Source organism: Oryctolagus cuniculus, chromosome 8, assembly GCF_051225735.1.
Source record: "Oryctolagus cuniculus isolate XC-2025 breed Fujian yellow rabbit chromosome 8, ASM5122573v1, whole genome shotgun sequence".
NCBI classification, from domain to species: domain Eukaryota; kingdom Metazoa; phylum Chordata; class Mammalia; order Lagomorpha; family Leporidae; genus Oryctolagus; species Oryctolagus cuniculus.
Genome location: NC_142874.1, coordinates 34,587,624 through 34,611,687, shown reverse-complemented (window position 1 = coordinate 34,611,687; position 24,064 = coordinate 34,587,624). Strand labels below are relative to the sequence as shown.

The 24,064-nt window shown below is 51.3% G+C and overlaps 1 protein-coding gene and 1 long non-coding RNA gene across 3 annotated transcripts in view; both read right to left on the bottom strand.

Annotated features, from left to right (window-relative positions):
* Positions 1 to 22,761, bottom strand: part of LOC149124969 (uncharacterized) — a 79,535-nt gene extending 56,774 nt beyond the window's left edge. Inside the window, exon 1 of one of the 2 annotated variants that reach the window (XR_011378187.2) lies at positions 22,627 to 22,761. This is a non-coding gene — a long non-coding RNA (uncharacterized LOC149124969). The remainder of the gene's footprint in view (positions 1 to 22,626) is intronic. The other variant, XR_016211821.1, reaches the window with a different exon arrangement.
* LOC103345692 (NAD kinase) lies at positions 11,774 to 22,806 on the bottom strand. Its single transcript, XM_089302269.1, has 4 exons — positions 22,668 to 22,806; positions 18,698 to 18,893; positions 15,828 to 15,908; positions 11,774 to 12,219 (listed from the first exon to the last, which is right to left on the bottom strand). The coding sequence occupies exons 2-4, from the start codon at positions 18,868 to 18,870 to the stop codon at positions 11,853 to 11,855; spliced, it is 621 nt and encodes a 206-aa protein (XP_089158395.1). The 5' UTR covers positions 18,871 to 18,893; positions 22,668 to 22,806; the 3' UTR covers positions 11,774 to 11,852.
* Positions 22,807 to 24,064: the final 1,258 nt, after the last annotated feature.

Here is a 24,064-nt window from a genome sequence, read left to right as displayed (position 1 = left end):
GCTGTTTCAAATTGCAGCCAATGGAGTCTCAAATATTAACTCCAGCTATGGGTCCTCAAATCATTGATGTAGTCCCTACTAAAAATTCTCTTCCCAATACTGGCTTCAGACTAGTGATTGGATGAGCCACCAATTTTCAGCGCGGACTCCAAATTCAGCCAGCAATAGTAACTTTCCCCACATGCAAACCTAAAGTTATCGTTCAAGCCACCTTAGGTGCAGCTATTGTAGATAATGACAGACCCCTAGCACAACTACTATGCTGGGAAAAAATTAGAGATCAGAGAGCTAAACAAGGAAGTAATTTTGCAGCACTCTCTTTATCATTGGAAAACAGACCACTTTGGCCTCTTGTCATTCAGGGAAAAACAATACAAGGCTTGTTAGATACTGGGGCTGATGTAAGTATTATAGCCGCAGATGACTGGCCTCCCTCCTGGCCAACACAAGAGTCAGAAAATACACTGGTAGGGTTGGGTACTACCCATGCTCCACCTAGGAGTGCCAGCATCCTCACTTGGACTGACAATGAAGGCCATTCTGGACAGTTCCAACCATATATCTGTAAGCTGCCAGTTACCCTGTGGGGACGAGATGTCCTACAGGAACTAAGACTTACCTTGACTAATGAAAAGGGAAAACAACAAGGATCACAGGCTGCGTGGAACATCATGACACAAATGGGATATAAAGGTGGAAGCCTGGGAGCTAGGGAACAGGGTATTACAACGTCCATTAGTCCAAAAGGAGAAAAGGACAGGCATGGACTGGGTTTCCAGGAGGGGCCACCACACTGCAGCCAATCACTATAACTTGGCTTTCCTCTAAGCCAGTGTGGATTTCGCAGTGGCCCCTTACAGAAGAAAAATTGGCTGTTGTAAAAACCTTAGTAGAGGAACAATTAGGGGCAGGACATCTTCAGCCATCTACTTCTCCTTGGAATACTCCTATCTTTGTGATTAAAAAGAAATCAGGTAAATATCACCTACTTCATGATTTAAGAGATATAAATAAACAAATGCAACCTATGGGGGCCACTCAACCCGGCCTCCCCGTTTTAACCATGCTACCTAGAGAATGGAAACTAATAGTAGTTGATATAAAGGATTGTTTTTTCTCTATCCCCCTAGCCAAGGAAGATAGACAACATTTTGCCTTTACAATTCCCTCTATAAATCATATAGGACCCAATGCTCATTTTGAATGGATGGTATTGCCACAAGGAATGACTAATAGTCCCACATTATGTCAAATATATGTTGCTAAGGCTATTGCACCTGTAAGAAAATTATTTCCACAAATGACAATAGTACACTACATGGATGATATTCTATTGGCTGCTCTTAACCAAGAAGAATTAGATAAAGCCTTCTTTGCGTTAGAGCAATCCCTAAACAATTATAATCTTATCTTATCCCCTGAAAAGATTCAACGAGTTCCTGCAGTACAATATTTAGGACTACGGATTACCCCTACCACAGTAAAGCCTCTTGATTTTAATATCTCCACTCATCATGTTAAAACCTTAAATGACTTACAAAAATTGTGCGGAAATTTAAACTGGATTCGGCCTTATTGTAAAATGACTACTGAAGAAATGCACCCTTTGTTCCGACTTCTGGAAGGTGATGCATGCCTAAATTCACCCAACTTACAAAGGAGGCAAAAGCAGTATTAAAAAATTGTGAACAGCGCCTTAAGAGCACCGCTATGCAGCGGTGTGACCCCACTATGCCCTTAAGTATTTTGGTGTTCATACAAAGTCATTATCCCTATGCTTTACTCTGGCAAGAAGGACCGTTGTTGTTTATATACCCACGTAACCATATGCCCAGATCTATTACCTCCTATGCGGAGGCTATGGGAAATTTAATTTTACAAGCCATCAACCGAGTCATAGAAATTGCAGGGAGAAGACCACAGTCCTGCATTCTTCCATTAGAGTCTGTAGTCATTCAGGAGTGGGCTAAGGAAACTTGGCAATGGTCCCACATCACCATCACCCTTGACATAAGTGTAGATAACCATTATCCCAATCATTCCTTTATTAGATTTTGCAACACGGTACCCTTACACTATTTTAAAAGAGTTTATTCTAATCCCATTCCCAAAGCACCCATAGCTTTTACTGATGGAGCAAAAGGAGGTACCGGGGTGGCTATTTTACAAGGTCAGGTGCATCATGCAGTTACTGCGTCTCCCTCACCTCAACATGCAGAGCTAGCTGTAGTGGCTAAGTTATTAAATATGGTTGAGGGTCCTCTTAATATCATTTCTGATAGCTTATATGTTGTTAATGCTGTTAAGAGGCTAGGCTCCCCTTCGTTAATATCCAAAAATTCTACAGTGTTTCCTTATTTTGAGCTTGTTCAGCACGCTTTATTTAGGAGATCAGATCCCATTTTTATCACCCATATTAGAGCACATACCTCCCTGCCAGGTCCTCTCACCGCGGGAAACACCCTTGCCGATCAACATTCCCGCTTCCTTTTAGCTTGCACTGCCATGGAATAGGCAACAGAATATCACAAACTTTGGCATGTTAATAGTAAGACCTTAAGTATGAGGTTTAATATCCCTATTCGTAAAGCTAAATCTATTGTCCAAAATTGCGAAAAATGTGTTATTCATCAGCCTGTTACTATGCCCACTGGAGCTAATCCCCAGGGCCTTTATCCATGTCACATTTGGCAAATGGATGTAACGCATATCCCTGCCTTTGGCAAGCTATCCTGTGTCCATGTTACGGTGGATACTTACTCAGGAGTAGTTATGGCTACCGCCACCACCAAAGAGTCCACCTCCCATGTAATGCAACATATGTTACAATGTTTTGCTTCTTGGAGAATTCCTAATATAATAAAAACTGATAATGGATCTGCTTATACTTATAAGGCTTTTGCTGAGTTTTTAGCAACTTTTCATATGTCTCATTTAACCGGCATCCCATATAATCCTACTGGACAAGCCGTTGTGCAACGCACTAATCTGTATCTGAAAAATTTTGTATTAAAACAAAAAGAGGGAATAGGGGCACTATCCCGTTCCCCTAAAGACATTCTCAACCTCGCCTTACTTACCATAAATTTTTTAAATAAAAAAGCTGATGGTCTCACCCCGGCAGAATGTCATGTTATCTTGGAACAGACCCCCAATAGTAATAAACCCCATGAACCGACAGAAGCTCAGCCACATGTTAGAAAAATGATTATGTGGAAAGACCCACAAGATAACAAATGGAAAGGCCCATACCCATTAATAAGAAGGCTACGAGGCGCTGTTTGTTTTCTCCCACAGGAAGAAAAAAATCCAATCTGGACTCCACAAAGACGGACAAGAACAATAGAGTGGCAAGATGATCGTGATCCTACTCCTACTAATAATGACACCACTGTCACCGACGATGGCCAAGCTGGATGAGTATTGGGGTCTCTTGAGAGCCCTACCTCTCCCTCTACCTGTTTCTAATTCTTCTAACCTTCTGCCAGTTGTGTATTTGCGTAACTCTACCATAGGTGAAAGATTCGGAGTGCCTTACAACAGTCTTGTCAATTCTTCCCATCAGGGCCAGGTTAACTTATCCATCCACCTTTCAGGAGCGCTATGCTTCCATAAGCCTAAGTTTGGTGCAGATCTTTGTGGTTATAATTATACCGGCTTTCCTACACCATGTATTAATTTGGCCACTTATTCCATGGGAGATGTTATCAACTGGAATGAGTCAGGTAGTTCTTACACAGCCAATATTACAGGGGAACTTAAAGCCTTTCGATCTGAGTCGCTACCTCTCAGGTGCCAGGAGTGTCACAGACCATTTGCTCCTTACCCTCCTACCAATCCACTTCCTTCTTGCATTCCTCAGGCGCCCCCAATTCTCCAGATGCCTGTCCACCTCTGATCGATTCCCTGTTGCTCCTTAATGTTAATTTCTTTGCACCTTCTTGATTTGCCTTTTCGTCACCCAAGGAAACCCATGTATCATCCCGTTTGCCTTCAGCCTCCCTTCTTTTGGTATCGCTGTAATGCTGCTAATAATACTTGCACTACAGGAGTTATTTCCTCATGTGTTAAAGGAAAATTAAGTGAAGCGGAAACACTGGTGGTTGTGCGGATTCCTATTTGGGTTCCTATACCAGTTGCGGTGTCTGAGAAGGACTTCTCTATGGCTGTTCAACACAGGAGAGACTTTGGAGTCACTGCGGTCGTTGTTGCAGTAATTGCGGCGTTATCAGCTGGTGCGGCCGCTATTGGCATGGCCGTGAGCCAAACCTCCACACTGTCCACACTTGATAGCATCACAAGATCTACCGCCCAGGCACTTGATGATATACTGCTATTCAGCTGTTAATGAATGGATTTATTGCAAGATTAGGCCTGGTTGGCATACCCTGTGTTATTCGATCTACTGCAGTTTGCGTTACCACCTACCCCTACAACCACTTTTCATTTGCCGCTAATCAGTCCCGTCTTTTGGGTAGCATGTTAAATGGTAGTTGGAATCCAATTAAACAATGGGCCACCAAAATAGGGTTGGCTCTTATTGTGCTTATAACAGGATCAATTATTGTTCAGATTTTGCAAGGGCTGTTAATATGCAAATGGTGGTTAAACAAGCCAGCTAACATTCAATAACCAGTACCCCATGCAAAATGGACAGATTCAGGTGTGGCTGAATCTGCTGGAATGGTAGTCAAAGACGGGTAAGTTCTGGGAGGTCTTCAAGGCAACCTAACACAGGGCATGAACGCTCCCTCCACACTTCATGCTCATGTGCCAATGACGGGTAAGCCCGATAGATGCTCTTGGTCACCTAAGACAGGCACAGTACCACTCCATTTTGCAAAGAAATAAGGGGAAGATGTCGGGGAACGGGACAGCCTGGCCAGCTGTGCCCCTCCCGACATGTACAAGCACAAGAAGTTTAGTGCTGGGCTTTTTCCACCCTGCCCGTTGCTAATTGCAAGATCCTGTTTTGACTTTAAGCATCCTGTTATTGCATGTTTCCCACACTTACTAAGTTTTGTTTCTTGCTGAGTTGGTAACATGTTTTCCGCGAATCATATATAAGCAGGTGGACGGTGGGAGGGATATATAAGAGGGTTGGAGGAGGCAAAGATGGCGGGCGTATGTGACATGTAACACTAGTCTGCTGAAAAAATAAAGTGGAAGCTGAAAAGCCGATAAATGCGTCTGGTGTCTCCAAGGTCTCGCCGGCATTAACCTATCCGGAAGGTGCACGCCTGCAGAGAGAGAGAGTCTTCCATCCATACGTCACTCCCCAATTTGCCACAATGGCTGGAGCTGCACCGATCCAAAGTCAAGAGCCAGACGCTTCCTCCAGGTTGTCCCATGTGGGTGCAGGGGCCCAAGGACTTGGAGCACCTTTTACTACTTTCCCAGGTCATAGCAGAGAGCTGGATTGGAAGTGGAGCAGCTGGGACTCAAACCAGCACCCATATGGGATGCCAGCACTGCAGGTGGCAGCTTTACCCACTATACCACAGCGCCGGCCCCTAGCTCATATATATTTTTATATGCTAAAGATTTTTATGGAACACTAAATTGACCATTGTCTCTGAAAATGCCCATGTTCTATATCCAGAAACTTAGTATCCTATATATAAGTATCCATTTTGGAGTGCATACACTTTTCTAGATGTGAGTTCTTTTATTTTTTAAATGTTTATTTATTTATTTATTTGAAAGGAAGAGTTACAGAGAAAGAAGGAGAATGAGAGAGATACAGAGAGAGAGGGAGAGAAGGGGATTTCCTATCTAATCTTTCACTCCCCAAATGACTGTGTCAGACCAAACAAGGAGCCATGAAATCCACCAGCCCTCTCACATGAGTGGTGGCAGGTATGTGACAACTTTATCACCTGCTCCCTGCCCAGGCACATCAGAAGTTATCTGGATCCAAAGAAGTGTACCCAGGACTCCAATTGGTACTCTGATGTCGGATCTAGGCGTTGCAAACAGCAGATTATCCCACTGCATCAGGGTATCAACCCTGTACACATTCTCTTAAGCAGATGTAACCTTTCTCTCTTTCAAAATGATGTACTCTTTACTTTTTCATAGGACTATAACTTATGAATTATGAAATTAATGGCTATAGTTCTTGATTTGTGTATCTTTAATATTATCCTGATAATTGGCCTGATGTTTTCTTTGGCCTTTTTGCATCTAATTATTATTTAATTGTAACTGAGTATTGTTCAGCAAATTCCCATTTTCTGCCACTACCTTACTATTGCTCCCATACTATTTCTGGATACTACTTCTAGTAATTAGCATATGATTTATAACAGATATATCTTTTTATTTTATTATTTAGATTTACTACTATCACCTATATAAATCATCAATGTCCTAGTGAAAGCCAATCATAACCATATTTTTAGGTTTGTTTTGAATTTATTTCCAGGAGATTATACATCATAATTGTTCTACTGTCAACCATTCCTAGGTCTGTGAATCATAGGGCATCTTTGTCACATTTTAATTCTGTGGTCCCTGAGCTTACTGTTCTCTAATTTCTCTTGTTCACTTTCATTTAAACATGTATCAGAAACATCATAATCCTATGTGATTATTTTACCTTTAAAGGCCCACATATATTTTGTATATTCCTGATTTCTATGAAACAATAAATGCACCTTCCATTGTTAAATTTTAAAGAGTATTTCTAGATACAAGAAACTTCACTTGAAAATTTTCCTGATTATTGTCATGGCTTTTTATATATTTCCATGTATTCTTATTTTCAATTTTTATGTAATTGTGATGAATTATTTTTCAGTAAGTTTCCTTTTTATATCTCCTTGTCACAATAATTCTACTTCAAATTACCTGGTTTGATCCCAGGTTTTGTTCCTGATTCACTTTTTATTAATAAAGGTGTTGTGAGGCATTAGTGATGGCTCAAGTAACTGGGCTTCTGCTACCAATTTTGGAATCCAGGAGTATATTCCTGTCTCTTGGCTTTAACCTTGTGTCAGCCTGGGCAACTGTGGATATTTGGGAAGAGTGAATCAGTTTTTAAGTGACTTTCTCATTTGTGTTTCCTTTTCTAAGATTTATTTTATTGATTTGAAAAGCAGGTTTTTTTTTGGTGGGGGGGCTCCTATCTACTGGTTCACTCTCCAAATGGCCGCAGTAATAAAGGCTGGGCCAGGATGAAGCCTAGAGCCAGGAGCTTCATCCAGGACTCCCAAGTGTGTGGCAGGGGCCCAAACACTTGGGGCACCTTCTGCTGGTACCCACAGTGCATTAACAGGAAGCTGGATTGGAAGTGAAGCAGACAGAATTTGAACTGGTCTAAATATGCAATATCAGCACTGCAGGCAGTGGCTTAACTCATTATGCCAAAATGGTGCTATCTTTCTTATCTTCACTCTTTCTGTGTGTTTCTACTTCTCAAATATATAATTCATTTTTATGTGGAAGAATATTCAAGTAAGAAAAACCTAGAAAACTGCCTTTGGCTTTGATTATACTTCATGAATAATTTAATTGAAACTAATATGAATCTCATTAAGTACAAATGAAAATGGAATGATTTGCCTAAAGATGTAACTTTCGAAAGTCTGCAACACAACCTAAATCTATAGCCTGGCTGGTAGAATTATATGTAAGGCTGTTTAAGAATTTGTCACTGGAGCTGGCATCATGGCATTACAGGTTAAGCCACCACCTAGAATCCTGGCATCTCATATGGATGACGGTTTAAATCCCACTGGCACCACTTGCAATTCAAATCCCTGCTAATGTTCCAGCAAAAGCAATGAATGATGGCCCATGTCCTTGGGTGGGTGACCCAGATGAAACTCCTGGCTCCTGACTTTGATCTGGCCCAATCCTGGCCATTGTGACTATTTGGGGAGTGAACTAGCAGATGATTCTCGTCCTCCTCCTCATTCTCATTTTTTTCATTTTATCAGTCTATATATCATCTATCAATCTATCAATCTATCATCTATCTATCTCTCTTTCTTTTTCTCTTTGTAACCCTGCCTTTAAAATAAACCAATAAATATTTTTAAAAAGAACATGTATCTGATTCCATTCTCTATACATCCCTGGTCCTGCCCATGAATCCCATTCAGCCTCCAAAATGCTATTAGGAGCCACACTATTTTAGCAATTCATTCACAAAAATATCTTATTCAGTAATTTTTTTTAGCACTAGGTAACTCCTATCTCTGCAAAATATTGAGTGTTTATTTCCAGGTTCGTACTAAACCACTTCCACCATATCATCCTTAAGACCAATACTTAGAATTTCAGGCTTCCTATCCCACAAAAATTTAGAAAACTCTTAAGTTCCAATTTGAATCATGTAACAAGTATGTCATGGTTATAGCCTCAAAAAACCTGGAGACAAATTTGCTATCAGGTTTGATAGCTCTAATGTCATAATCATGACAATTTTACATTATCACATATTCATTTTCCCCATTTTAATTAAAAATCTTCCAAAGCTGCTACATCACAATGTAAAATGAACTGAGAAATAAACGGCTTACTGGATGTGTGCTCATTTGCTTTGCCTTTGGAAACATGTAGTGGGTGCTTGGAAGAGAAGATGAGTGGAGGTGTGAAAGAACTTGTCCGGTTTGCTCCTAGACTCTAGGAGCTAGGTCATGATAGAAAGGAATACAGAATACCAGATATATTTGTTAAAGAAACAAAACCCATCAGCTTCCCTGGGCAGGAATAGTGCCTTACACATGACAAGGGCCAAGGAAGGCCTCCTTGAAAAGCACTAACAATTACACTGATTGGCAATGGTTAAGCACGTAGTGATCCTTATGTTAATGGAAACATTCATTTCCTACTTATTTTGTGAAAAATGTTGCTGCCAAGAAGTGATTTATTATTTTAAGAATGATTGCTCAAATAAGTTGCCATATAGCACAGAAAAAACCATAATGTTGTCAATAAAATCTATGCTACAGAAAAGTATTTGGGTGATATTCACTATTTTTCTATTACTACAGATGTACTGCACAAGACTCCTGATTCAACTTGCTGTAATGCACCCTCTGGGAGGCAACAGCTGATGGCTCAAGTGTTTGGACCCGTCCCACTCATGAGGAGACCTGGATGCACTTCCTGGCTCCTGCCTTAAGCCTAGCCAAAGCACAGCTGTTGTAAAGTTTTGAGGAGTGAAACAGTAGCTGGATGATCTCTTTCCCTTTGCATTTTAGCATTTCAAATGAATAATTAATAAGACATAAAAACTAATCCTGATAAAAAAAATCATAGCAAATATAACACATACTATACCAATTATATCAATAATCATTTTAAATGTACATTTTCTAAATTGGCAATTAAAAGACAGAGACTTATATAGGAAAATTTAAACCAAGATGTAACTTTGTGCTGTCTATAGGAAAACCATTGAAACGTAAAGACACATGGAGGGGATTTGAAGTTATTTTGGTCAAAGGAGAACACATTTCATTTGCATAGTAGGAATAAGTTCAAGAGGTCTGTTGTACACCATGATGGCAACAGTTAATTATAACATGGCTTATTATAAGAATAATTAAGACAAGAGTAAGTATTTTCATTATGTAAAACAAGTATATGATCGCTGGGTTTTCAAATGAAAAGACAAGGCATGGGAGCCTCCATCAGAAGAGCAATGAGGATGATGGCTCTTAGCCAGCACTTTTTATTGAGGGGAACACAAATAGTGCATGGGACCCCAAACACATAGGCCGAGTAAAAGTTTAACAAGCATACATCATTAGAAAGGAGATAGTGAGGTGTGAACAACCCTGGCCAGCCCAGCTGTGCCATGAGGTGTGAACCCTGACCAGTCCAGCTGTGCTGTGAGGTATGAACAACCCTGACCAGATGCAGCTGTGAGGTATGAACAATCCTGACCAGATGCAGCTGTGAGGGGTGAACAACCCTGACCAGATGCAGCCATGAGGTGTGAACAACCCTCACCAGCTCAGCTGTGCCATGAGGTGTGAACAACCCCAACCCCGACCAGCCCAGCTGTGCCATGAGGTGTGAACAACCCCACAGCCCAGCTGTGCCATGAGGTGTGAACAACCCCTACCAGCTCAGCTGTGCCGTGCGGTGTGAACAACCCCACCAGCCCGGCTGTGCCATAAGGTGTGAACAACCCCACCAGCCTGGCTGTGCCATGAGGTGTGAACAACCCCCACCAGCCCAGCCAGTGCTGTGAGGTGTGAACAACCCCACCAGCCCAGCCAGTGAGGTGAGGTGTGAACAACCTCCACCAGCCCAGCCAGTACCATGAGGTGTGAACAACCATGAGTGGTGCTAAGAGGGTGGAAACTTAACTAAAGCGTGCGGAAGTGGGGCCTCTGGGAGGAGGCAGGGCCTCAGGAGGTGATTGGGATGAGATGTGGTCTCATGGCTCCCCATGAAGAGGGAACCAGAGGCCACATGACCACTCTTGACACATGAGGCCCCATATGGCCTCAGGACTTCACCAGCCAGGTCATCATCAGGTATGGCCAAGGGGCTGCAGACCAGAACCGGAGGCCAAGCAAACCTATATCCATTAAAACCCAGCCTGAGTGCAGAACACAGCTCCTGGAGACAGATGATCACTGTCAGGAGCAAGGCATGGGCCAAGGCAAAGCTGGGTCTGGGGTGGGTGGAGACCCAGGGGGAGGGGAGTGGGAGCAGAGGCCAGCCTGAAGGAGCCAAGTCCCTGCCCTGGATGAGGACTCTGCACTCAGGTACTCGGCACAGCTGCAACCCTGGCCAGAGAGGCATCTGACAAACTCAGGAGGATTGTGTGGGTGGCTCTGGCTGCCTTCAGTGCAATCTGAGGTCAAAGGGAGGCAGAGCATGAAGACCTGGACACCTTGAAGCCTGCCAAGCAGCAGAGCGAAGGAAAGCAGGTGGGTGAGGCCAAGCTGCCTCCTGCAGAGCGGTCAGTGGGTGCCAGGACAGGGAAGCCCCAGCCAGGGACCTGTGATGCAGAACTGTTCCAAGAAGGGTCCTGGGAGGCCTGCAACCCCCTCTCTGGCTCACCACCCAGAGCCACCGTGCAATGGAAACTCTGGCACTTTGTGGCCACAGCCATTCAAGCAGGCCCAGGTGGCAACTGCACACTTGAGGTCCACATGGTTTCCGGAAGGCCAGTGCTACAGGGCCATGGTGGCTTCCACCAGACAGCAGGCAGTCATCCTGCAGGCAACACCTAGTGGAGCTGTAGGTGGGACTATGCCCAGCAGAGCTGCAGGGGCCTCCCCTCACCTCTTGGTGCACAAGATGCCCAGGGTGGTGCTGGGTACAGGGTGAAGACACTGCTGGGGACACCCAGATGCCGTAGCAAAATGCCCTTGACTCTGGCCCCAGCTTCCTGCTAATGTGCACCCTGGGAGGCGGCCACGGTGGTTCCAACACTTTGGTCCACCCAGCTGGGACAACAGTTTCAACGCTTCTGTCCACCCTGCTGGGATGACAGTTCCAACGCTTCCATCCACCCTGCTGGGACAACAGTTCCAACGCTTCCGTCCACCCTGCTGGGATGACAGTTCCAATGTTTCCATCCACCCTGCTGGAAGGCCCAGAGTGTTCTCTGGCTCCTGGATTCAGGCTGATGCAGCCCTGGCTGTTGCAGGTCACTGAGGACCCAGCAGATGCAAGAACTGTCTGTACAGATTGCCTCCCACAAATAAAAAAAAAAAAAACATTCAAAAATGAGGTGAGGCCTGCCCTGCAGGGGTGCCGGACCAGGACTCACAGCTGGGAGGGAGCTGTCAGGGCATCAGAGCTGCTGTGCAGCAGTGGGACGGTGGAACCACAGCCTGCCCAGGGCACAGGGGTGCAGCCCTGCAAAGCAATCAGGCCTAGATAAAGCCATCAGGGTGCGGCTTTGTAAGGCGAGAGACCAGCTGACATAGGCAGACATGGGTCCCACATGACACCCTGCACCACCTTGGGACTCTGGCAGCAAGGCCGTCACCAGACGCGACCCTCAGAACCACATCCAGGATACACCCTCTATAAAAAATGAGCCACTGCCAGGCTGGGCGTGCCCTCAGTGGGACAAAGTGCACGGGGTCCCCAGCCCCCGCCTCACTTGTCTGCACCAGGTACACGCAGAACTCCTTGAAGAGCTGCAGCAGGCGGGTGTAGCGTATCTTCTTGATGACAAGGACGTTCTTTGGGGGCTTGTTCCACGTCAACTGCTGGCTTGCAGGGTCCTGAATATACCTTTGGGGAGAGGTAAGGGTTCATGCCAGCCACATACTGCCCCTCAGACAGGACAGGACAGGACACATGGTACACCCCTGGACAAATGCACTCACTGGCAGTCCCTGGCAGTGCAGCCCTGGCCCATGGGAACAGGCACAGGGTTCGGCCCAGCAGGAAGACCCTGCCCTGCTCACTCAGTTCCCATGTTCAGCCGCACCAGACTGCAGTTACTGACGGTGCCCATCACTCACCTCAGCAGCCCCAACCCCACCAGCACTTGCTAGTCCCTCAGTGATGCCCCTGATGCCTCCTCGGGACAACTGTTCACAGAGCCCACTGAGGGGAATCCTGTGGCTGGCAACCCTACATCCGTCAGGGACAATGACTCCCCTGAAAACATCCAAACCAGCAGGTAGGGGACACTGCGCTCAGGCCCCTTAGGACAGGCACTTGCTGCCCCGGCCAGGGCCTGCCTGCCACATCAGAGTGCTATCCTAGCTCCCTGCACTTCTCACAGTGAGGACCTCTGGTTTAAAGCCAGTGGAAGTGCTGGTGTGAGCGCCACTGCCCTGACCCAGCCATCCATGCCGTGTGGATGGCCAACCGCCGTGCAGTGAGCCCGGCCTCCCATCTTGCTGGGATCCCACTATCGTGCAGGTCCAGGGCACCAGGAATATGAGTGGGAGCAGCACCTGTGTCCCGTGCTGTCCAGGAGCTGAGGGAGGAGTGGACTGGGGCTCCCTGTCTGGGTTTCAGAACAGCAGTGTAGACCAGCAGGAAGTTTCCTTCCCAGTGCTGTCCTGGTGGGGAAAAGTGCTGATGCACCCCACAGGGGAGCAACAAAGACACGCCTATGGCAGCAGCAGTGTCTGGCCATGTTCAGTGAACCAATGACCATGGGAACCTGGTCCTAGCACTCACCATGTCCAGGCATTTCTGGGGGGTGTGGAGCCACCTATGATACCTCCGTGGGCTTCACTGTCCACCCCGTCAGTCACATGGTTCGCAAGGCACTGCCCCCTTCCAGGAGACAGCCAATCTGTCCATGGCATCATGGTCACATTTTGCTAATGACAGGTGCACGCACAACCCTGCCACACCAGCACTCTCCTGACTGCGCATCTTACGCTTCCAGCCCAGTGTCTGCACCATCAACACCAAGAGCAGCACGCTACAGAGCAGCTTGTTAAAGGTGAGGTCTTCTAAACACAGGCCAAGAGGTCCCTGAAGTTATAAAAATCAAACAAGATAAAGTATTCTTGCTGCTTACGTAGTCCTCTTGCCTCATCCCCTACCTGCCGAGAAAAGCAGTGTCTGGACAGTGTTCAGCCCAGCAGCTAAGATGCCCATGTCCCACATCAGAGAGCTGCACTCAGTGCCCAGCTCCAGTTCTGGACTCCAGCTCCCTGCTGACCTGGACCCTGGGAGGCACAGCAATGGCTCCAGTGACTGGGTTCCGCCGTACACATGGGAGACCTGGATGGAGTTCCCAGCTCCCAGCTTTGGCTGGTCTGAGCTACTGCAGGTGGAAGATTTCTCCACTTTTATGGCTCTCAAGTAAGTGAAAACAGACAAAGCAAGAGGCCACAAGCTACCCTGCTCTCTGCTGAGCTCTGGGCCCAGCTGTGGCACACAGTGTGCAGCCTCCCAGCTCTGCCAGCCTCCATCTGGCCTGTAGAGCTGGCCCAGCCCGTGGGAGTTCTCAGGCCATTGGCAGGTGAAAGGGCATTCACTCCCCAGCCCTCGATCGATCTGCACTGGGCAGTGGCCTCGGGGCCTGTGGGTGGCTCGCAGCCCTCCGCCCAGGTCACAAGTGAAGCTCTGACTCCAGTGGACTTCCTGGGGAGGACCAACAGCCAGATCCTCTGCTTCCTGCTGGGTCATCTGAAATGTGGGGTGCTGACCCTGCAGGGCCATAGCTGTGGGTACGGGACAGGCAGAGCGGGGTCACAACGGCATGGACAGCTCTGTTCTGACCACTGAGATGACCTGGCAATTTCTCACAGCACAGCCAACAAAAAACCCAAGTTCATGGTGAAATCTAGGCTGGTTCTCAGACAGGAAGTCCAAGTTCCTCATAGCTGTCCTGCCCATGACACCTGCCTCTGCCTTCAGGGAAACCACTAGGCTAGGTCCCCAGGGAGTCATTGCCACAGCCACAGAAGCCATGGCAGGTAGTGAGGGCACAGCCAGAGGTGGGCAGAGCAAGCCACTGGCCTGGCCGCCACAGATCCTAGGGGCAGCTCCCAGCACCCTGTACCTCAGCCCGAAGGATCTCAGGGGCAGGCTCCTAAGGCAGAGCCTGGCCCCAGGAGCTGAGCTGGTAAAGACCACTTAACTCATGAAATGGTGACCAGGGGGTGCCTCTGCCCAGACCAAGAAGTGCAGGGAGGGGCCACTCTTGGCCAGGAGCAAACATGGGAGGGTGGTATAGCCATGCAGACTGAGCAAGGCCGGCAGCAACAGAGAAGCTGCAGCTCTGGCCTTGGGGAACACTGGCCCCTGAGGACCCGCGTGTCTGCCACATGGAGTCACAGCAGATAGCTGGGAGCTGAGGTGGTGAGGGCTGGCCTGCCCACAACACAGCCCTCCCTGGTTGGGGTCAAAATAACAGGAGCTGTGCATGGACGGGGGCGGGAAAGCTCCTGCCCTGTCACTGGGTAGCAGGAAGCCTGGACAGCCCTGCAGTGGGGCGAGGTGGGGCACAGCCTGCAGGGGGCAGCCTAAAGAGCCCCACAAACAGCTCCCATCCAGCCCAATGGTGAGGTCCTAACCCCAAGGAGCCAATGGGTGATGCACGGTGCTGCCCAGGGGGTCCCGGGTGCAAAGCCCCAGCCCCCACTACATGTCAAAGCGCCTCTCGCATCTCACGTACACCTCTCTTCACAGAGTCAGATCCAAGCATGCACAACCTCCCCGATCTGTCCCCAACTATCTGAAGGAGACCCTGCAGGGACACCAGGGCTTCTGCACACGGGCCTGAAGACCACGACCCCTCAATGCCAGAGGCTCACAGACCAAGGATTTCTCTGGAGAAATTGTGAAATAAAACTCTCTGAGCCAAGATGGAACGCTGATGTTTAAATCACTTTGGTAGTTTTCCCTTAAAAACACAAACCGCAGTAGGACCGGTACATGGGACATGGGAGCAGAACTGTCAAGCACACAGCAGACTGAAGGAGGGCGACGGCCGGCCGGTGTCATGAGGCAGCACTACTGCTAAGTCCTTAAGGATGCTGTCAAGGCCAGTGACACGAGAGGCCTTGGTCCATCGAAACACCAGGCAGCCAGACCAGGCCAGTACCTCCCGTGGCCCCACAGAGCATGTGAAAGCAGCGCCCACAAGACAGAGAGTATCTTCTAAACAAGCACAATCAGATAGAAACAGTTAATTAGTGTTTCTCTATCTTCAGAATAATTACACCCTGCACCCAAGATCAGAGCAGTCAGAAACCAGGACACGCTGGCGCTCGGTGGAAGCTGGCTCACGCCACTCTGAAGGCACCAGAGAAGCCAGCAGGACTCGGGGTTGTTGTGTGGCTTTGTTAAGTGACTTGAAACACACACTGCTCTGTCCACACCACAGCCACCCCATGATACACACCCTCCTGGAGACCCCAACTCACATGATGGTCTGGGGTTCTGCAGCATGCAGGCCTTTGGTCCAAAAGTGGTCACCAGGCATGGGCCATGCAGAGAGTGTCTTTCTGCAGAGAGCACACACAGTGCAGCCACCATCAGAACATGCATGTGCAGCCACAGACACAGACAGGGGCCAACCCAGACTCCAAGGAGCACCAGAGCCAGCCCTGGAGGCCCTGGGCTCCTCAGCGCAGAAGGAGACACTCCCAGCCCAGACGAGGGAAATGCCAGCTCTGAGATGAGCCTGGGGGTCTGCATTCCTGGAGGTCTCCCAGAACCTGTCTCTGGGTCCAAGAGGTCAGAACCTACCCACAGGTGGCCTGGAGAGGGGAAGGCATCGGCATGGGGGTTACAGTGCCTGGGTTTCAGTCCTGGCTCCTCTTCTGCTCACTCCCTGGGAGGCAGCAGCGGATGACTCAAGACCCTGAGCCCCTGACACCCACATGGGAGACCTGGATGGCAGCTGCTGCAAGGCATCCGAGGAGTGAATCAGAGGATGGCACATCACTATGCCCACCTCTGTGTGTTTCTGTTTGCCTTTCAAAAACATAAATTAAAAAAAAAAAAACTTAATGTTAACAAAAACATTTACCCTGAACTATATGAAGACAGCAGTTGAAGGGCACAACTTTTCCAACAGGTGAAAAGTGACCTGACTCATGGCATCCTGGGAAAAGGCCCCCAGGCTGCTGCTCCTTCCTTTGCAGGGGTCAATGGGCTGAGGCAACACCTGTGACCTCCTGACCACTGGAGCAGGATGCTCCAGGGGCACTGGACATGACGGCCAGAAGGGAGCTTCCCACTGCTCTCTGTCTTCAACCACTACCAGTGTCCCAGTGTCTACGCTGGAGAGCGGACACCTGGTGGCTGTGGCCACACCTGGGGCCTTTCTGGACCGAGCGTGCTCTGGGCTTACGTATGTCTTCTAAAGATAATTAAGTGTACTACTGCAAAACACAGACTGGACCCAGGAACTTAAAAGACAACCAGAAACCAGGTGTGTGGCTCCTCCACTCATCCTGGGCACCTTGGGGGCTTGGCTCCCATCCCCTGTCTCACTCAGGGCTCTCCAGAGGCTGCCTCTGACTGCTGTCTGTATCCCCAGGTCCAGGGTCCTGACAGGAAGGCTACAGTGCCAAAAAACTTACAGAAACCAAAAGCAAAAAGCAGCTCTGTCGGGGCATAAGCCAGAGCACCGCCATGGCCTGGAGGTACCAGGGACCAAGTTTCAATACCACAGCAGCTGCTCTGGGGCAAACTGTGCCAACGCCATGAGGACCCTTGCCAGAGACCGGCTGCTGCTGCCCACCAAGTTCCAGTCTGGTCCCCAAATGTGGCCTGCTTTAAAAACCACTTTCCAGGCCGGTGCCGTGGCTCAATAGGCTAATCCTCTGCCTTGCAGCGCCGGCACACCAGGTTCTAGTCCCGGTCGGGGCACCAGATTCTGTCCCGGTTGCCCCTCTTCCAGGCCAGCTCTCTGCTGTGGCCAGGGAGTGCAGTGGAGGATGGCCCAAGTGCTTGGGCCCTGCACCCCATGGGAGACCAGGAGAAGCACTTGGTTCCTGCCATTGGATCAGCGCGGTGCGCTGGCCGCCGCACACCAGCTGTGGTGGCCATTGGAGGGTGAACCAATGGCAAAAGGAAGACCTTTCTCTCTGTCTCTTGCTCTCACTGTCCACTCTGCCTGTCAAAAAACAAAAAACAAAAAACAAAAAAACAAAAAAACACTTTCCAGGGTTGGGGTTGTGGCACAGTAGGTTAGCTGTTACCTGTGATGCCAGCTCCCATATCAAAAGCATGGGTTCAAATCCTGGCTGCTCTGCTTCTGATCCAGCTCCCTATTAATGAGCCTGGGAAGGTGGTGGATGATGGCCCAAGTATCTGGGCCCCTGCCACCCACCAATGTGGGAGACCAGGCTGGAGTTCCAGGCACCTGGCTTTGGCTTCACCCAGCCCTGGGTATTGTGGCTACTTGGGCAGTGAACTAGAAAACAGATCTCTTCCTCTGCCTTCCAAAAAATCTTTAAAAACAAACAACAAAACAAAAACTACAACCATTTTCCACCAAAGAATTCTTCCTTGGCTGGCACAGGTGTGAGCCCTCCTTGAGGGGCAGGGCCTGGTGAGCTCAGTGCCTCCACTGTCACCATCACAGCCGCATGCTTGTCAGGCCTCCTGGACACGAGGTCTGGCTGCTGTTGCCCAAGCACCATTGAGCAAGAGCAGTGCCGTGGCCCACAGGAGGGGCAGGTGGGCAGACACATATGTGACAGGCCCTGCCCAGGTGTGCCCTCCGGCCCTTGCCTCTCTAAAGGACCAGGAACACAGAGGTCTCCTCACCAAGTCTAATACTGAAAGGCAGTGTGGGGGCCAGCACTGTGAGGCAGTCAGCTGAGCCTCCACCTGAAGTGCTGGAATCCCACATGAGCACTGGTTCCAGTCCTGGCTGGTCCACTTCCCATTCCTGTTGATGACCTAGGAGAACCGAGGAAGATGGCCCAAGTGCTCAGACCCCTGCACCCATGTGGGAGACCCAGGGGAAGCACTGGATCGGCTCAGTTCTGGCTATTGTGGTCACTGGGGAGTGAACCAGCAGGTGGAAGACCTCTCTCTAACTCTGACACTAAAAAAAAAAAAAAAAGAGAGAGAGAGAGAGAGAATCAATAATCAATGTGGGCTGAGCTGAGCTGGGTGGTCTGGACTGACTCGGGAGGTGGCCACCTAGGTCCACCTTCTGGAAAGAAACCACACTAGTAGCACTGGTCGGCTTCAATATTCAATTCTCGAGTATTCTTCATGACCATATTAATAAATCACATCACGAACGGGAGGGGAAGAGGCCTCACGCCCATACCTGAACTCCTTGGTGCTGCCCAAGGCAGGTGAGGCCGATAGGCTACATGACTTGGTCCGGCCCCGGATGGGGAGACCATGGCCCCAGGTCTCATCCCCATGGCACACTGAGCAATGGTAGGTGGTGGAGTCTGGACTTAGCTCCTTGTTTCCATTTATGTTTTCTTGTTCCATTTCTGTAGCCCATAAGCAATAACCTTGGACAGAAAAACACTGATGTCTATTTGTTAATAAATTAACAAATAAACACAGATACACGAAACAGTGATAAAGCACACACACATTAGGGAAAAGCTGCTGATTTCTGATTTACCAAAGTTTTTTGAAAACAGGCTGTTTCCACCCCAAAGAGAACAAAGACCTCAGCCATGAACCCGGGGCTTCTGAAAGGGTCTGGAAGCCATGGAAGCTGAGGAGTGAGAGGAGCACTGGAACCAGAGCTGCGGCGCTGCTGACACACACCAGGCACAGGGTCAGTGCCCGGGGCAGGACATAGTGCCCTGCACAGTGCCTGTCAGTCCAGGAAAGCCCTGCACCAGGCTACATTTAAACTCAGCACTCATGAAACGTTCACCAAAGTCGACCTATACTGAACCCAGGGTAAGCCTCAAATTCCAAAAGAGGTGAAGGAAGAGAAGCTCCTCTCAGCCCACAACACAGCAGAACCCAGAGCCAAGAAAAACAGGGTGGGGCTGGCGTTGGGGCACAGCAGGTAAAGCTGCAACCTGCAGTGCCGGTATCCCATGGGCACCAGTTCCAGTTCTGGCTGCTCCACTTCCCATCCAGCTCTCTGCTACAGCCTGGAAAAGCAGTGGAAGATGGCCCAAGCCCTTGGACCCCCGCACCCATGTGGGAGACCTGGAGGAAGCTCCTGGCTCCTGGCTTTGGCCTGACCCAGCCCTGGCTGTTGTACTCATGTAGGGAGTAAACCAGCAGATGGGACATCCCCTTCACCCTGTAATCCTTTCAAAATAAGTAAATAAATCTTGAAAAAAAAAAAAAAGCACAATAATAAAAGTGTGACAAAGCCATTTGGCCCCCACACTCCCACCACAGGGTTCCTGAACTCACTCCCGATCCTGGTAAGGGCCAACAGTGAACCTCAGAGCCAGTCCACAGAGCACCTGGAAGGTGAGGGAGATGCCGACCTGAAGCAAAAGTCTACTCACAGTTAATGCCAGGCTCAAAGTCCCGAGAACAAAAGTGGTGAGATACGCGCCAGCTGGCTATGCCTCAGGAGAGGCGCCGCTCACAGCTGCTGTGCCTGAGCTGCAGCAGAGACCCTGAGAGCTCCGGATCCTGGCTCTGGCCCAGCCCAGCCCCAGCAGTTTGGGAGTGAACCAGCAGATGGAAGATCTGTCACTATATCTCTCAAATAAATAAATACAATCTTGGAGGACAGCGCTGTGAAGTAGTGGGTAAAGCTTCCACCTGAAGTGCCGGCATCCCATATGGGCACTGGTTCAAGTCCCAGCTGCTCCACTTCTGATCCAGCTCTCTGCTATGACCTGGGAAAGCAGTAGAAGATGGCCCAGGTCCTTGGGCCCCTGCACTTACATCGGAGACCTGGAGGAAGCTCCTGACTCCTGGCTCCTGATCTTCCCAGCTCCGGCTGTTGCAGCCATCTGGGGAGTGAACTGGTGCATAGAAGAGCTCTCTCTCTCTCTCTCTCTCTCGCTCTCGCGCTCTCACTCTCGCTCTCTCTCTCTCTGCCTCTCCTTCTCTCTGTGTAACTGTGACTTTCAAATAAATAGATAAATAAATCTTTAAAAAATAATATAAAATAAAGCCTTAAAAAAGAATCAAAGAGAAGCTGTAATGAAGAAACTGTTTCGGTGATGTGATGGATGCCACACACAGGGAACCAGCAAATTGGCTAAGGCACCTTGTGGTGGCACTTGTGGTGGCAGGCGTAGCACAGGGGCAAGACCACAGATGGAAAGCTTGCTGCACAGAGGTGACAGATGCTGGCCCTAGGACGGATAAGAAGGCCTGGAGGTCACGACCCTGGAGTCCTGGGATGCAGCCCAAGGCACATAGGGAGAGAGTGCTGTGCCAGGGCACAGCGGGAAGAGGGATGGGAAAGTTGGCCCCGACTCAGGGCCCAGGGTATAGCACGTAGGCAACCCAAGCAGCAGCCCAACACACAGCCCCACGACGTCACCCCAAAGCTACTGGAGTTAATACGGGAGAGGCAAATCTAATACACAAAAATCAACTGTATTCCTACATACTGAGACCTGAAATATCCTTTACCACCGCATTAAAAACAGTCCAGACCTGCACACTGACCTACATCAGTGCTGAGCGCCCCGAGGAAGCGGCACTGATGAGCCCTGTGTGCACACCCAGAGCACAGAGCAGTTAGAGGGCCGGGAATAGAGGAAGTGGGGCTGACAGTGTCGCCCCCAGGCCGGAGCAGAGAGAGGCAGTTCTGCAACGGAGATCCCCCATCACAGGCGCCAGTCATCCTGGACAGAGGTGCTGGGCCCACACTGGAACACCAGGCTGCAGCTCAGCCACTCCCTCACCCCCACAGAGGAACCCCAGATCAGAGAGAGAGAGAGAGGTGACCCAGAGGCGCCCCCACACAGGCCCCACGACTTCCTGACACAGGTTGGGTTAGACACAGGAACAACCAGGCATGCCAGGCACCCAACGAACCCCAACCCAAGCCCCACACTCTCAACACGAGTCCAGGGGCTGGCGTGCTGGTTACCCACCCCCCCCCCCGCGCGCACCACCAGAATCCCCCACGGAGTCCCAGCTGCACCCTCACCCAGGTGGGAGACCAGGGTGCAACTCCCAGCTCTAGCCTGGCGCAGCCCCGGCTGCCCCGGGCACCTGGGGAGAGACCCAGCGAACAGAACCTCCCTCTCTTCCTCTCTCTCTCTCTGCAGTTCTACCTTCCAAACAAGTAAGAATAAGTAAGTGTTACATTTCAACTGAGAGAGACCATTTGAACAGTTCCACGGCAACGTGACCACAGAGCCCAAGCGTGCCGCCCCACAGCCTGCACACTGGCACTCTCCTAGGTTATGGGAAGGCACGGGCAGGTGTGTAGACAGTCACCCGCCACCCCACCGCCAGCCTGAACCGACAAGTTTTTCAGGAACTTCAAGCTCTGAGGCCCAGATAGGTCACTCTCAGGAGGGCCAGGGGCAGGTGGCATTGGGCAGCACCCCCACCTCTGAGGGGTTCCGGGCTCTGCACCCACGCCTCCAGCCAGCTGCGGGTATTGGGTGTCTGAGGCGGCTTCCGGGCCATGAGCTCACCCACAGGTGCTCGTGGGCTCACCTACCCCACAACTGAGCCCCGGGAGCACAGCGCGCGTACACAGGAAACCAAGTGACAAGGGGCGCACACACAGCGAAAGTGGAACCCCGGCGTCTCAAGGCTGCGGGGGCCCTGCAGCCAACACTGCGTGTCACAGTCCAGTGCCACCGCCGAGGAAACGGGGCCTGCTTCATCTCCTCCATTGGGAGCGGCGGGAGCCCTGCAAACCCAGCAGGGCACGGAGAGGGCCTGGACGGGGAGCAGCGAGAACCCCGCTCCGGGTGCCATCGCGAGCTGCAGGACCTGCTGCGCCCACCGGATTGCGGAGCCGCCTAGGACGCGGGCGGAGTGCGGGGAGCCCGGGCCAGAGCTGCGCGGAGCGGCAGGGTCCCCGGGGGTGCGGCCTAGGCGCCCAGGACAGGAGCGACCTGGGGTCCGGGGACGCCCCTTCGGGAGCCGGCCACGCTCCACCTCGTGCCGGGCCAGACCAGAGCGACACCTCGCTCGGGGCCGCGCCGTGCGCCCCGCCGCGTCCCACTCCGGGACCCCGCGGCCGCCTCAGGGCCCGCCCCCTGTCCCCAGTTCCGGCCCTGCCCGGCGCCAGCTCCGGCTCCCGCGCCCTCGGGCGCTCACCGCTCACCGCTCACCGCTCACCGCTCACCGCCGGCGCCGTCCCCAGGCCCGGCCGCCGCTACCTGGCCCTCCTCCTTCCGGCCGCCTTCTGCCGGCCGCCCCAAGGCCGCCCGGACCTAACGCCGCCGCCGCCACCGCGGAGCAGCTCTGCGCCGCGACCGCCGAGTGCGCGAGCACGCCCGCCACGCATGCGCGCCCCCCACGCATGCGCCCTGCCGCGCCGCCGCGCACGTGGGGCCGCCGCCGTGGTGGACAAGCGCGGGAGCGGCAGAGGAGCAGGGGCGATGGCCGGCGGGCGGGCGCGGGGGCGGGGACAGGCGCGGCCTGGGGATGCGGGGCCATACTCTGCGCGTGCGAAGTGAGCCTCCTGCCGCCCAACGCGTTGAGGAGCCGGCCCCGCTGGCCGGCAGACCTTTATCCCAGGGTAAGGTCCGGGTCATGTGGGCCGGTGCCGGCGAGCAGGTGTGGGTGCGGTGCGCGCCCGCCGGTCCCTGGCTCTCTGAGGCTGGCGGGTCTGTGTGGCTGCAACTGGCCGCGCCTGCCCTGGGCCTGGGGCTTCTCTGGGATGTGCAGTCCGCAGAGTGGAGGACTCTGGAGGTGGGAAGAAGCGGACTAGGCCACAGGAGCTTCTTGTGGGACTGCGGACCCCGCCTGGCCAGGGGCGGAACCCGCTGGGCCCGGATGCCCAAGGGCCGCTTCGCCTCCAAATATTCCTTTGCGCGTACGTACACACACACACACACACACACACGCTCCCTGATTGAGCCCCGGGCCGCCCCCGCCCCGTACCTGCTGTGGTCAGGCTTTCGCCGACCAGAGGCTGTTGGGCCTGGTGCTGTCTCCCTGAGGGCACCGGGGCCCAGGACCAAAGGGCAGCAGGGGCACCGAGGGTGGCCGGGGGATTTCTTAGCGTAACTTTCCCTGGCTGGTTGTGTAAACTCGGCCACTTCTCCAGGCTGACCACCGGCGTTGCCACGGAGGGATTCCTGAGCCGCATTTGTGGATGGCTATTCCCAGGACGGGCACTGGGGCCGGCCACCAGAGACTTCTGAAGGTCTGCAGAGGCCGCCGCCGCGGGGCTCTACCCAATGACCTACCTGTCCAGCGTGCTCCTGGACGCAGGAGCGCTGCCCGGCCGCTGACCAGGGGAGCTGTCCACCCTGGGTCTCAGGCTGCCAGGGCAGCCCCTCCCACTTCAGAGAAAACAAGGGCTGTGGCTTCCTCCGAAGACCTCAATTGCGCAATCCGGGGTCCTGGACTCAGAGGCCAGGGGCTCACATCCACCCTGGCACTCGACCTGCGCTCGCTCACGCTGCCGCCACCGGAGCACCCGGAAGTCCTCAGAGGCCAAGGACTTGCGGAGGAGACGGGGCCTCCCCCCAGGGACTTCGAGGGAGGGGCAGCAGGTCCCAGCCCCAGAGCTGCTCTTAGGGATGGGCACTAGGGCGTGTACACTCCA

Coding starts and splice junctions, on each gene's coding strand:
- LOC103345692 (XM_089302269.1), bottom strand. CDS start 18,870: ATGGAACAAGAAAACATAAATGGAAACAAGGAGCTAAGTCCAGACTCC. Junction 15,909..18,697: donor GGCAGCACCAAGGAGTTCAG/GTATGGGCGTGA, acceptor TGCTCTCTGCAG/AAAGACACTCTCTGCATGGC. Junction 12,220..15,827: donor GCAGAACCCCAGACCATCAT/GTGAGTTGGGGT, acceptor CTCTCCCCAAAG/GTATATTCAGGACCCTGCAA.